At 36.8% G+C, this 12,221-nt stretch overlaps 2 protein-coding genes across 4 annotated transcripts in view; one reads left to right on the forward strand and one right to left on the reverse strand.

The window, feature by feature from the left end:
• Positions 1-8,240, reverse strand: part of LOC132101722 (WASH complex subunit 1-like) — an 8,841-nt gene extending 601 nt beyond the window's left edge. Inside the window, exons 1-11 of the mRNA XM_059506876.1 lie at positions 8,093-8,240; positions 7,609-7,749; positions 5,043-5,154; positions 4,572-4,718; positions 3,407-3,543; positions 3,168-3,303; positions 2,871-3,078; positions 2,400-2,570; positions 1,745-1,894; positions 387-455; positions 1-303 (exon numbers count right to left, since the gene is read on the reverse strand). The exon at positions 1-303 is cut by the window's left edge and continues 601 nt beyond it. Of these exons, the coding sequence (XP_059362859.1) occupies positions 164-303; positions 387-455; positions 1,745-1,894; positions 2,400-2,570; positions 2,871-3,078; positions 3,168-3,303; positions 3,407-3,543; positions 4,572-4,718; positions 5,043-5,154; positions 7,609-7,749; positions 8,093-8,100 (1,419 nt within the window). The 5' untranslated portion in view covers positions 8,101-8,240 and the 3' untranslated portion in view covers positions 1-163. The remainder of the gene's footprint in view (positions 304-386; positions 456-1,744; positions 1,895-2,399; positions 2,571-2,870; positions 3,079-3,167; positions 3,304-3,406; positions 3,544-4,571; positions 4,719-5,042; positions 5,155-7,608; positions 7,750-8,092) is intronic.
• A 936-nt stretch (positions 8,241-9,176) lies between these two features.
• LOC132101721 (IQ motif and SEC7 domain-containing protein 3-like) overlaps positions 9,177-12,221 on the forward strand; it is a 31,601-nt gene continuing 28,556 nt past the window's right edge. For all 3 annotated transcript variants that reach the window (XM_059506873.1, XM_059506874.1, XM_059506875.1), the window contains exons 1-2: positions 9,177-9,799; positions 12,064-12,138. In XM_059506873.1, the coding sequence (XP_059362856.1) occupies positions 9,345-9,799; positions 12,064-12,138 (530 nt within the window). In that variant the 5' untranslated portion in view covers positions 9,177-9,344. The remainder of the gene's footprint in view (positions 9,800-12,063; positions 12,139-12,221) is intronic.

A 12,221-nucleotide genomic window follows, 5' to 3' on the forward strand; every position in this document is an offset into this window, starting at 1 on the left:
TTACACTTGTGTTCATTCACTGACCTACAGGTTACAAAACAAGAGACCAGACGTCTCACTCGACACTTCACAGCTCTCCTTAGAGAGGCAATATCTCCAGACCCTGTCTATGAGGATTTCAACTCTCCAATCCTGAGTTTCGCACTCAACTCTGTCGCCATGTTTACGCCTCCCAGTCATCCTCATCGTCTGCAGTGGGTTGCTGTGGCACAGGAAGGGGCGGGATCACATCTGACATCCTGGCGAATGCACCGGCAGGAGCTTCAGATGAGTCTCCACCCGCCGGGCCCTTCCCAGAGATACCTGTCAAATATTCACAGTGAAAAATGCATCAGTTGGGATTAAAAACTGAGATTGAGGCGCTAAAACGAAGGTTTGAAATGCACCTTTCCTGCGCATTGCCAATTTATTGAAGAGGTCAGACATTAGGTTTCCACCGCTCACCGCTGCCCCAACTGGAAAAAAAGACATCTGTTAGGTAATGCAATAGGAAATATAACTGTTTTACACATTACATGGCTTCAGAAGACTATACACTATGAGGATGTACAACAGTTACAGTAAAGACATTACAATATTACTAAAGAACAGTTTTATTTTGTGGAATTTAAGTGGAATAAAAGAATCCTGAAAGAAATGTATCACAGTTTCTAAAAAAATATTGAGCTGTTTTCAACATTGACAATGATAAGAAATGTTTTCTTGAGCAGCAAATCAGCATATCAGAATGATTTCTGAAGGATCATGTGACACTGAAGACTGGAGTAATGATGCTGAAAATTCAGCTTTGATCACAGAAATGAATTACATTTTAAAATATGTTCAAAAAGAAAACAATTGTTTTAAATGATAATGATATTTGTAAATATTACTGTTTTTATGGATTTTGTATCAGAAAAGGCAGCCTTGGTGAGCTACTTTGATAGAAACATTTGACATAAAACCAAACATTTTGAAGCTAAACAAGTTGTAAACAAGTCATACAGATCACTTTTATTGTGCATTTTTGACCTTTTTGGAGACTCCACAGCGTTCGTTTCTCATTAACTTTAATTGAAAAGAAAATAGCAGGTTCTATTTTCTGCTAAACATCTCCTTTTGTGTTCATCAGAAGAAAAAAACCTACAACTGTCTTTGTTATTTTCTGCAGCAAAAGTGCATATTTCAGAAGAATAACAAGTAATAAAGATTATTACGATGCGTTCTTTTAAATCTAAAGTGTGGCATTTACTCTCACCCAAGTACTAAATCATTAGTAATTACCTTTTAGAGATGGCACATTCATTGATAATACATCAGTGAAGAATTTGAAATATCTGAGACTTTGTGAGTCCAGAGGCAGTCGATTTCAGAGCAAATGTCAAGCAGATTTAAAAAGGCTTAATAGGGTAGATTTAATGAAAGTAAATTTCTCTTTTGACCTTTCCAAATACCACAGCGCTCTTATACCAGCCATACTGAAACACAATGAATTCCTCTTGCTCTAAAAATGAATACTCTTGTACACTTAATATGCTCATCTTGCAAAATAACTGCATGTACATTTTCACATGTATTCTGGATTGTTCCCAGGGTGTAGGATGTTGCTTACTGCTCCGAAGTTTCCACACATGGCTTGGCTTTTTAATGCTTCCATTAGCAGTTTCTTAACCTAATAATAGTTTAGCTGATGTTAACACCCTCTAATTGACCCTGTTTGACAGTATGCTTTCAGTACAGAGTGTAAACACTGCTGCCGTCTGACCTTGCTCTTGCTCCTTCTGTTTTTTCTTGCGCCCTTTTACATTGCGTAGGTTTGCTTTGCCGATACCGCCGGCGTTTCGGATTGACTCCAGCAGACTGGCTCGGCCGTCCGACGGCTGCAACACCTCAGTAGGGGCTCCTTTCACTACACCTGATACACACAGACATGAAGAGAGTGGTTGACATACACTGACATACAAAAGGAACCAGTTAGTGTTTTTTTTTTCCATTCAGCAAGAATACATTAAATTTATTTAAAAAAAAGACATTTATAATATAACAAAAGATTTCTATTTCAAATAAAAGGAGTTCTTTTGAACTTTCTATTCAGAACTGAATTCTGAAAAATTTATCACAGTTTCCTCAAAAACACAGTTTAACACTGCTAATAATCAGAAATGTTTCTTGAGCAGGAAACCATCATATTAGAATGATTTCTGAAGGATCATGTGACACTAAAGACTGAAGTAATGATGCTGAAAATGTGAAAATAAATTACATTTGAAAATATATTTGCAATATATATAGCAATGCAACCTTGGTAAACATTAGAGAATTACTGACTACAGACTGAATGGTAGTGCATATAGACAAAAGACAGAAATACAATTGTGTTATAAAAGACTCAAGTCAAATCTGAAAAATGAATCTTTTACCTGTGGGAGGGGCTTGATTTGACATGACATCAGTGCTGTCTGCTGTGATAGGTGGAGGTGGGGGTGGAGGGGGCGGAGCTGGGGAAGTTCCAGGGGGTGGGACTGATACCTGATTCGCCTCTGGAGGAGGAGGGGGTGGAGGGGGCGGAGCCTCAAGCCTGAAATGAGAGTCTTAAAACACAAACAATTTATTAATAAAGTACTGGTAATACAAGGTAACTACATGGGGTAGGTTTAGGGTTAGTACCTAGTTATTACATAGTTATTGTAATTACCATAATAAGTACATAGTATGTACCTGAGGAACAGGACTGTAAAATAAAGTGCTACCAATTTTATAATTATAAAATGTATAATTAAATATTGTATAATTATATAATGATATATGAGTTATATGAGATAATTATAAATTATCCCAAAAATAAATAAATAAATAAATCTGCCATGATTTAATGTTAATAAAGCTCCCACCAGATCCACTAGATTCGTCATGCTCCGTGCCAAATGAAGGAAGTTCAGGGATGCTGTTGCTGGAAGGAACAGATGGTGCGAACCCTGGGCCGAGGTCAGCGCTGTACATGAGGTCATCAGCGATGCCAGGTAAGTCAGGCAGGTAAGACGGCACATCGATCTCAGGCACTTGCCCCAGGTCTGGCACATAGAAATAATTCTCTGCAGTCTGAGAAGAAAGCACGAAAGTGATATTAATTGAGCTTGCATCCTGTTTTCAGCGTATCGCTTTATTATAAGTATGACTGGGCGGCTCACCTGTCTCTCTAGCTGCTCTCTCTTGGTGATCGACAGCGGTGCATCAAACGGTTTATCCTCCTTTTCAGTCTCTAGCATGGTGTGTGTTTTAGTCACAGCGCCCGCAAGAGGGTCAAGGAACACATATTTCTTATAGCTGAAAATACACAAACATGCACAGCGATGATTATACGAGCATTAATAAGGTTGCATCGGCAGTGCAGCATTCAGTCAATATGTGTAGGAGTTTGTGTACTCACAGGTTCTCTGTTGTGTTGAACAGCAATAAGGAGCTGACTGAGTTGACATTTCTCGGCAGACTTCCCAAACCCTCCTTCGCCTCATCCTCAGAGCGCTTCTTAGTGTTTACACATACTGGGAAATACATCAGCTTCTCCTAGAAAACATATTTATTGGTCATTTCATTAAACATTCTTAACATAAATTTGTGTTGATACTTTTTTATTGTAATTTGACATTACTAGCCTAGTGGTAAACTTCAAAAGAACTTCTTAAAAAGTTACATTTGATGCAGATTTCTTTCACAGATATCCTCAATTAACAATTTTTTTCTTGATTTATTATTGTTAAGTGCTTCTGTGTGTTTTAAAAATAAGCTGAAAGCTGATTGGTTTCCTCCATGAGAGAACTATCCAAATGGCTTTTTTTCATTCAGATAACAAATGGATAAGAAAAGGTTTTGACAAAACAACAAAGAAAGCACTTGATAAATGGAGACAGAAAAGGCAAATGGAGTTTCAAAAAGCTATTTAAAATGTGCATTTAGAAATAACTTCTAATTTACTATTTTATTAAACAACATTTACATCAATGTATTTTTCAATTTAAAATGATTTATTAATGTATTAATTATCTTATTTAATGACATTTTAAAGCATGAATTTAACCGTTTTAAACATGTCCGTTTATTTTGCAATTTAAAAATTATGTATTATTTATTTAATTACATTTTAAATCATAATTTAAATAAAATGTTTTAAATATGACTCTTAATGTATCCATTTAGAATGTGATTTTATTTATTAAAATATTTATATTTTAAATATTAAACTGATAACTTATTCCTTCATTTTACTTGAGAATGTCTCTACAAGTGTTCCATAAAAATCACAGTTATAGAGTTGATATTTTAATACTATTCCAGCTAAAAAAGAAATAGCAAAATAACGGATTTATTAAAAAGAGGAGCGACGTCTGTACTGTAATGACAGATTAGGTCACATTTGTTTATTTATAAAAAATAACTAATTAATTCATCTAAAGGAAATATAAAGAGGGAATTTAAAGACAAAATGCTAACTCATATTTCCATTTATTTCAAAGATTTTTTAAAAACAAAATGAGCTATATAGATTTGAAAGAAAGATAGCAGGAGCTAAAGAACAAACGACTGAATTTGTTTACCTGGAGGGCCTTGTCATCCAGTGGGCGGAGCTTGCTCTGAACTTTAAAGCGAGGCCGCTTTTGGGAGGCGGGATCTACTGCACCTGTAAAGATGGACGAATATTCCTGCAATTTATCTGGAGCAGGGTATTTGGCACTGGAGAACACCTACACAAACACATCAGACATAAAACCACTCAGTACAGTGCAACATTTATTAATTAGTCATTTAATCCAAAGTGACTAAAAGTACAATTATTATAATTACAACATTTCAACAGCAGTCGAAATCATGTCCTAAAAATAGGCTTAATTCTAAATGAATTATTAGTTCTAAAAATTATGACTCAGACCTTTCCTGTTAAGTTTTAATGATTTGTTTATGTCCCACCTACAACTCATATTCACTTTCTGCTCCAGGCATATGTTACAGAATAAGTTTCTCTTCTACGCTGACTGTCAGATTCTCTGTGTCTGAATCATCTGCATCACCTTTGTGGCTTTCTTGCTTCCTTTGATCTTCTGGACTCTGGCCTGAGCCAGTTTGATCCGGTCTGTGACAGTCTGAAGGTGTGCACGGTTCTTCTCCACGCTCTGAGACACCCTGTCAAAACCAAACCAAGTCAAACTAGAGCTGCAGAATACAGGTGAACACATTTAGATCAGAACTTCACAAAAGTGTAATCTGAAATTCAGGCCATTCTCAATTTATTTGTTGTTGATTAAAACCGTTTCACAATTAATCCAATTCTAGCCAGTATGTTTGCTTGATGGATAGCTATTTTTACATGCTCGAAATTGCTAATTTAAATTTCAAAAATTAAATTTTTAATCTGCCTATGACAAATAAACTCATTCTGATTTGCAAGTATTTATGAATGAAAAATTCTATGTAAATACTGCATTAAGTACAAATTAAATTTTGTAATTTATCGCAATTTTGTGTGTTTAATGTGCTATAAGAAATAAGGTTATAAGTGCATCATTGATTTTTAAACATTACATTATTTGCTTTATTTAACCAAGAAAATCCCATTGAGGTATAGCCCTCAAAATTCAGCTTTGCATCTCAGGAATAAATTACATTTTAAAAATATATTCAAATAGAAAAGTTATTTTGATTTGTAATAACATGATACATGATTGAACAGATAAATGCAGCCTCGGTGAGCACAGTTGTGACAGCTGAACCTGGACGAATGAAAAACTCTAAAGCTAATTTTCCGAACATCATGCTGAATAATGGTGTACTGCAGCTAATTTGCAGATGAAACAGCATGTGTACGGTGACCTTGGTGGCTCTATGCCAATGCCATTTGTCCTGGCTTGATATTGTAATGTCTTTTTATTACACCTATTGTAAGCCGTCTGTGTTTACCAGCTTCGGATCTCTTTCGTTTCTGTGGACAAACATTGCAAAAGGGAAAAAAGCTCCCTTGATTGCAGAAGGCAGCTACAGTATACACCAGGCTGAAAACATCAACAAAATGCAGCAGGAAGGAGAGCGTAATCGAGCATGTGTACAGTCCTATCATCACTACGGAGTCAGTGTGCTCCTCTACACACTGTCTGGAGAGTCCCTCCATTAGAAACAGGGGAAAATGACAGAAAGAGAGGCTTAATGGAGCTGACCTAGAAACGCACTGCTTCTCCACACACACACACACACACGAATATGTTCCCTGGACCCCTATGTGCTATGTTGTCACGGTAACGCTGTGGATGGTTTTCCAGCCTGTTCAGCTGGAATTAGCATATTTGAGCACTCACTCCCTCACAACTGCATCTCATGCAAAACACACACCCTTCATTGTGTTTCCCTCCTTTGTTATTTTGACACGGTCTAATCACGCTCCCTCCTTCAATAGCCAGGCGCAACAATAAGGACGGCCTGGTGCCGGTTTGAGGGGGTTTTGGGCCAGCGGACCGAGCTATCACTTACGTTAAAGGACCAGTGCTGCGTCTACGCTATATCTTATGTTTGTAGATCATGGTCATGTGTTTTTATGCCTTGCACATATAAATATTTGCTATGTGTTATTCACAGCAAGTTTGTTAATTCTAATGATTTCAATATTGTTTGGGATCAACAAGATCAAGGCTGATAATCTAAATAATAAACAGTAATATTGTGAAATATTTTTAAACACTTGTTTTCTATTTTAATGTATTTGAATATGTAATCTATTACATATTCAGAATTCTCAGAATTCATTCTAATGTGCTGATTCGCTGCTTAAGAAACATTTACGGGAAGAGAACATTTTAAAGAACAACTTGTATTTGAACTAGAATATATATACTAGAATTATAAATATTTAACTGTTCCTTTAGATCAGTTTAATGCATCTTTGCTGAATAAAGGTATTAATATCTGTAAAAAAAGCAGTACTGTATAATATAACATTTATTATAATATATAAAAAAAATGGTAACACTTTAGAATAATGGTCCATTGGTTAATGTTAGTTAACTACTTTAGTTTACTTTAGTTTACATGAACTAAGCAAGAACAATCCTTTTACAGCATTTATTAATCTTAGTTGATGTTAAGTTCAACATTTACTAATGCATTATTCAAATCAAAAGTTGTGCTTGTTAACATTAGTTAATGCACTGTTAATTAGCATGAACCAGCAATGAATAACTCTATTTTCATTAACTAACATTAACAAGGATGACTAAATACAGTAATAAATGTATTGTTCATTGTTTGTTCATGTTAATTAATAAATTAACTAACACTAACTAATGTACCATCATTCTAAAGTGTTACCAAAAAAAAAAAAAAAAATTATTTAAAGCAAAAAATGAAATCAATAAATCTAAAAAAAAATTAAATAAAGAGAAAAGAAATGTTACATACAAAAAATGTAGCTAAAATAACATACAGGACATGTCAAAAATATTTTTCATAAAGTATATATCCATCTATAAAAAAATAAAGTATTTTTTGAGATCTGAATAGGCAACTCAAAAAGTAGCACTCATATATAACTCATTTTGTGTTGAACTGCTATACTCTGCAGTATAAGAGTGTGTATCAATGTGTGTTTACCTCATAAAGATGTCTGTTGATATTGTCTCCAGGTACTGTAACGCATCAGTGATCTGATGCACAGCCTCTTCTCTCCTCAGATCCGGCTGGATGAGCGGGACAGAGTACACCTGTCCCTCCAGGTAACGCTTCTGAGTCATCCTACAAACACACACACACACCAAAGAATCATTCGATCTGTATGAGACAATTGTGAAATATAAAGTCTTAAGTCATTTTAGTCAGTAGTAGCTGATATGCTGTACTTAAATATGACATTCAAACACACTCTATACACTGCAGTTGGCATCACACATATAATTATGCTTAATATGACAGCTATCTGAAACAAATCAGCTGACTACGACACTGATTCTCATTTGATATGCATAACGCGACCATCCTGCAATCACCGCTGAAGAAAACACAGCGGCCAAAAGTGCAAACGGATAACTATAAAATATCTATGAAAGGTCGCTGTTAAAATAGAGAGGAAACACTTTACCTGACCATTTATTTGCCAAAAGCGCAAGCGTTCAGCTGCTTGAAAGCGCTCTGTCTTTCAGGATCAAAACTTCCGCACTCTCAGATCACGTGAGGCCTGACGTCAGCGCGCTGCAACAGGAGAAACCCGCAATCAAAACAAATTAAAATTATTTAATTTTTCTACATTTCAGTTTTGTATTAATTATTTAAAATTGTATTAAATGTCTATTAAAATTCTAAAACTGACTTTGAATTATGACTTTTGTGTTAATAATTTTACTGTTATTTTTAATTAATGAATTTGTACTATTATTGTCACCATGATCATTGTTATTGCTTCTGCTGCTGCTGTCTTTGATAACAATATAATTTGGCATTTATCATGATGTATGTTCTCGTGTATTTTTCTGTACTTTAGTGCAGGCCACAATAATTTTAAAATAATTGTCAATGAATAAACAGCTTTCGAAAGTCACTTCTCTTTTTGTGTTATATTTCATGTAGGGGATATGCGAAAGTTGTGAAGGTGTTTTGATCAGTTTTGTTAGCAGCAAACCATTCCCATCAATAACTTTCAGATTTTTGCCTTGTTTTCTCTACTACTGCTACCTCTATTATTATTATTATTATTATTTTAATTGATGCTTTGGCATTACAGTGACAAACAATTATGCTGCTAATAATGCACTCTGAAAATAAGGAGGAAAAGAACTTTAAATTTAAATTCGCAGCAATAAAGCAAGAAGTGTATATGCCATAGGGATGTTTTTATTAATTTTTTTTATTATCGAAGATTAAAAGGCATACAAACTAAGGATCCATGTCGAGGTACATACAAGATACATTTTATAATGAATTATTAATTATTAACAACAAATAAATTAACGATTCATATAAACAGAAAAGAAATGAATAAACAAGCATATATAGATTTCTTATCATTCATATATTTAGGAGATAAATAAACTAAGCGAACTCTGATATTGCGCCACAATTACGTTCCCTCTGACGTCACTTTCGACCGCGGCCCCGCCCCCTTCAATCCCGTGTTTTGACATCCTCGCATCAGCACCCCTCCGCGCATCCCTTCATGCGCGTACTGGGTACGGAGGTGGAGGCGGAGGCAGAGGCAGAGGCGGGGGTCTCTCTCTCTCTCTCGGTTCAGCCATTTAAATATCAAGTCGTGCAACTGGTCAGGGGTACTGACACCAAGACACCCCGCTTGGATCGGATAATTTATCGTCTTTTTTTTAAGAGGAGCGTCGCACGGGATGTCGAGCCTCCTGGAGAACCCTCTGCAGGCAGTGCTCTATCTGAAGGAGCTCACCGCCATCGTGCAGAACCAGCAGAGTCTGATTCAAACCCAGCGATACCGGATAGACATACTGGAGCGCCGGCTGGAGGATCTAGCGGTTGAGAATCGGCATCTGCGGGACTCCAGCAGCCAACACCGGCATCCTCCCCGCTATCATCCTCCCCCGCCCCCCCGGACCTCCAGCCTGCCCCGAACCGGCAGATCCGGGACCCCACCGGTCCAAACCCAGCAGCAGCAGCAGCAGCAGCCTTCCCCCCTGGACATGCAGCTCGTTCCAGCGGGACCCAGCAATGCCAGTCCAGATTCTGCTGATGAAGATGGTAATGATACTCAGGACCCCTGCTGTCGGTCCCTAGTCCCACAGACACCTGCCACCTTGTGCCGAGCTGTGGGACTCCCACGGGCATCTGAGTAAGCTCTCATCACACGTTCAACAAATCAGTCTTTTTCCTTAGTATATCATGAGATCGGTAAGGCAGATTACATGCGCCATCAAGATTACATAACGGGAATTTCGCTCTATGTAGGCCACAGTGAATATGCAATTGCGTATCAATAATTCCACGATCACACAAGCATGATGGTTTGTATCAATAAAATCATTCAGCATGGTGTTTTTGAGATTGTGTGTGTTTGTAATCTATCAGTGCTTAAATGCATGTGTGTGTGTTGCATTCTTAAATTAACCGCACAATCTAAAATGGAAGAAAAATGATTATAGATCAGCATTAGTTCAGCACATTCACTCTTTCCAGGGCAAAAGGTCTTGAGAAAGAGGTTTTTAATGCACCTGATTATTTTGCAGCAAGAATGCATTTTAAAAAGCACTTAAAAACACTCTATTGGTATGCAAACACACACACACACACAGAGATTTATGCGTAAAGTTAGGCTTTAAGTGACATTCCCATAGTGCATGTGAAGTTGATCCGCCAGCTGGTATCTAATCCACAGTAAAAGAGAGAAAGAATGAGAGATTCAGTGTGTGTGTGTGTGTGTCTGTGTGTGTGTGTGTGTGTGTCGTCTATTACGACTGCTCATCTGCTTCAGTGCACATCTCATGCTGCATTTGTAGAGTACTCCCTCTGTGTGTGTTTATGTGTGTGTATGTGTATGAACCCCACAAGCAAAACTGGAATGATACATTCCGCTCTGATTTGTTTAATGGTAGCATTAACTTATCCTTTAGGGTAAAAACACTTAGTCCTGAGTCAGAGAGCATATTACCTTGTTGTGGGTTTGTTTCTAATTTGACAGAATACATTTAGTGGTACTGTAAGTGTGAGATGCTCATTACCAGTGAGTTTTAGGGCCCAATTATGCTCATGCACGCAGCTAATTAAAGTTAACCTCACATCACTATCCTCGATGTGTCTGGTTATGACAGGTATGTTTTGAGACTGTTACATCTTTTTTAGTGAATGAGACAGAGTGTTTGCAATAGACTCTTTAATAGTTCATAAGTAAATGAACATATGATGAAAATGTACTCACCCTCAGGCCATCCAAGATGTAGATGAGACCATTTGGAGATATTTAGCATTACATCACTTGCTCACCAATGAATCCTCTGCAGTGAATGGGTGCCGTCAGAACGAGAATCCAAAAAGTCGATAAAACATCACATTAATCCACAAGTAATCTACATGACTCAAATCCATTATTAAGATATTTGAACAAAATACTTGTACTCTATCCATCATTTTGTTTTCTCCATTAAAAAAACTGGATCTGAAGAGATATATGTATAGACTACAAGGGAAAACAACCCAAATTGGATTTTGATGTGAGAGGACAACAGGGGATGGACTTTTTTAACTGGAGGAAGCATACCTGTGGATTAAGGGCTGGTATTTTGGTCAGAAGTGGCTATTTAAAGTTAAAATGTCGACACCCTCATGTCATTCCAAACTAACATTCTTCTGTCGAACATAAAAGATTACAAAAATGTAGTGATGCACTTTTTTAAGCAAGAAAGATCCTGGGACTTTTACATACAAAACAGAATATTAAATTAATAATGAATATTACATAATCACAATAACAGGACTGCAAGGAAGTGATATGCAAATATGATTATATTAATAGCACTTCACGTTCTTGTGTTATGCTGGAGTGTGAAGCAAACGTATTTGATGTGCCGTCAACAAAGAAAACTCATCCTGAGCTTTGAATTTCCCCGGACTCCTAAATTACAGACTAAAGTGTTGAAAATGTTAGAGAATTCAAATAAATCAGGAAGTTTGAATTGTGAGCAGCCATTGCTTTATGATTGCCAGCATGAACTGTTCCTCCAAGACTCAGGCTAGTGGTTCTTAACTGCTGGGTTTAAACTTAAAACCGCAGGTATGTTCTGTTTGTAGAAATCTTTCCCGTTTAATTTATTTATGACTGACGGATGTGGCTTAGTTTATTACTTAATCTATATCGAGAGTGTGTAATCCAAATGAATGCAAGCTTTCTTTGCAAATACATAAATATAAAATTTATGCCTAAATCCTCTTTGAGTGTACTTCTGAGTGCCCAATAGTCTGAATTCGGAAGCAAACCCTGTTGAGAATCACCACACTAAGCTTCAGCAATCTCTATAAGTGTTCAAAGAGCACAAATGAAGTACCATGCAAATAGTATTGCATTGCGTTTAATTGCAGTAATGTCAATTTAAACCTTTACAGGAGCCAGACCGTCCTGCACCAGTTCTGCTGTCCCGCACCAGAGGCCCCAGAGGGAGACTCCCTAACCTGCTCCAGGTGAGGATGACACCTTATGTAATGAGCCAATCAGAAAAGAGTTCTTTCTTTCTAAATGCCAAACAAAAAAAATTGTACAATAT

Source organism: Carassius carassius, chromosome 23 (genome assembly GCF_963082965.1).
Source record: "Carassius carassius chromosome 23, fCarCar2.1, whole genome shotgun sequence".
NCBI lineage: Eukaryota > Metazoa > Chordata > Actinopteri > Cypriniformes > Cyprinidae > Carassius > Carassius carassius.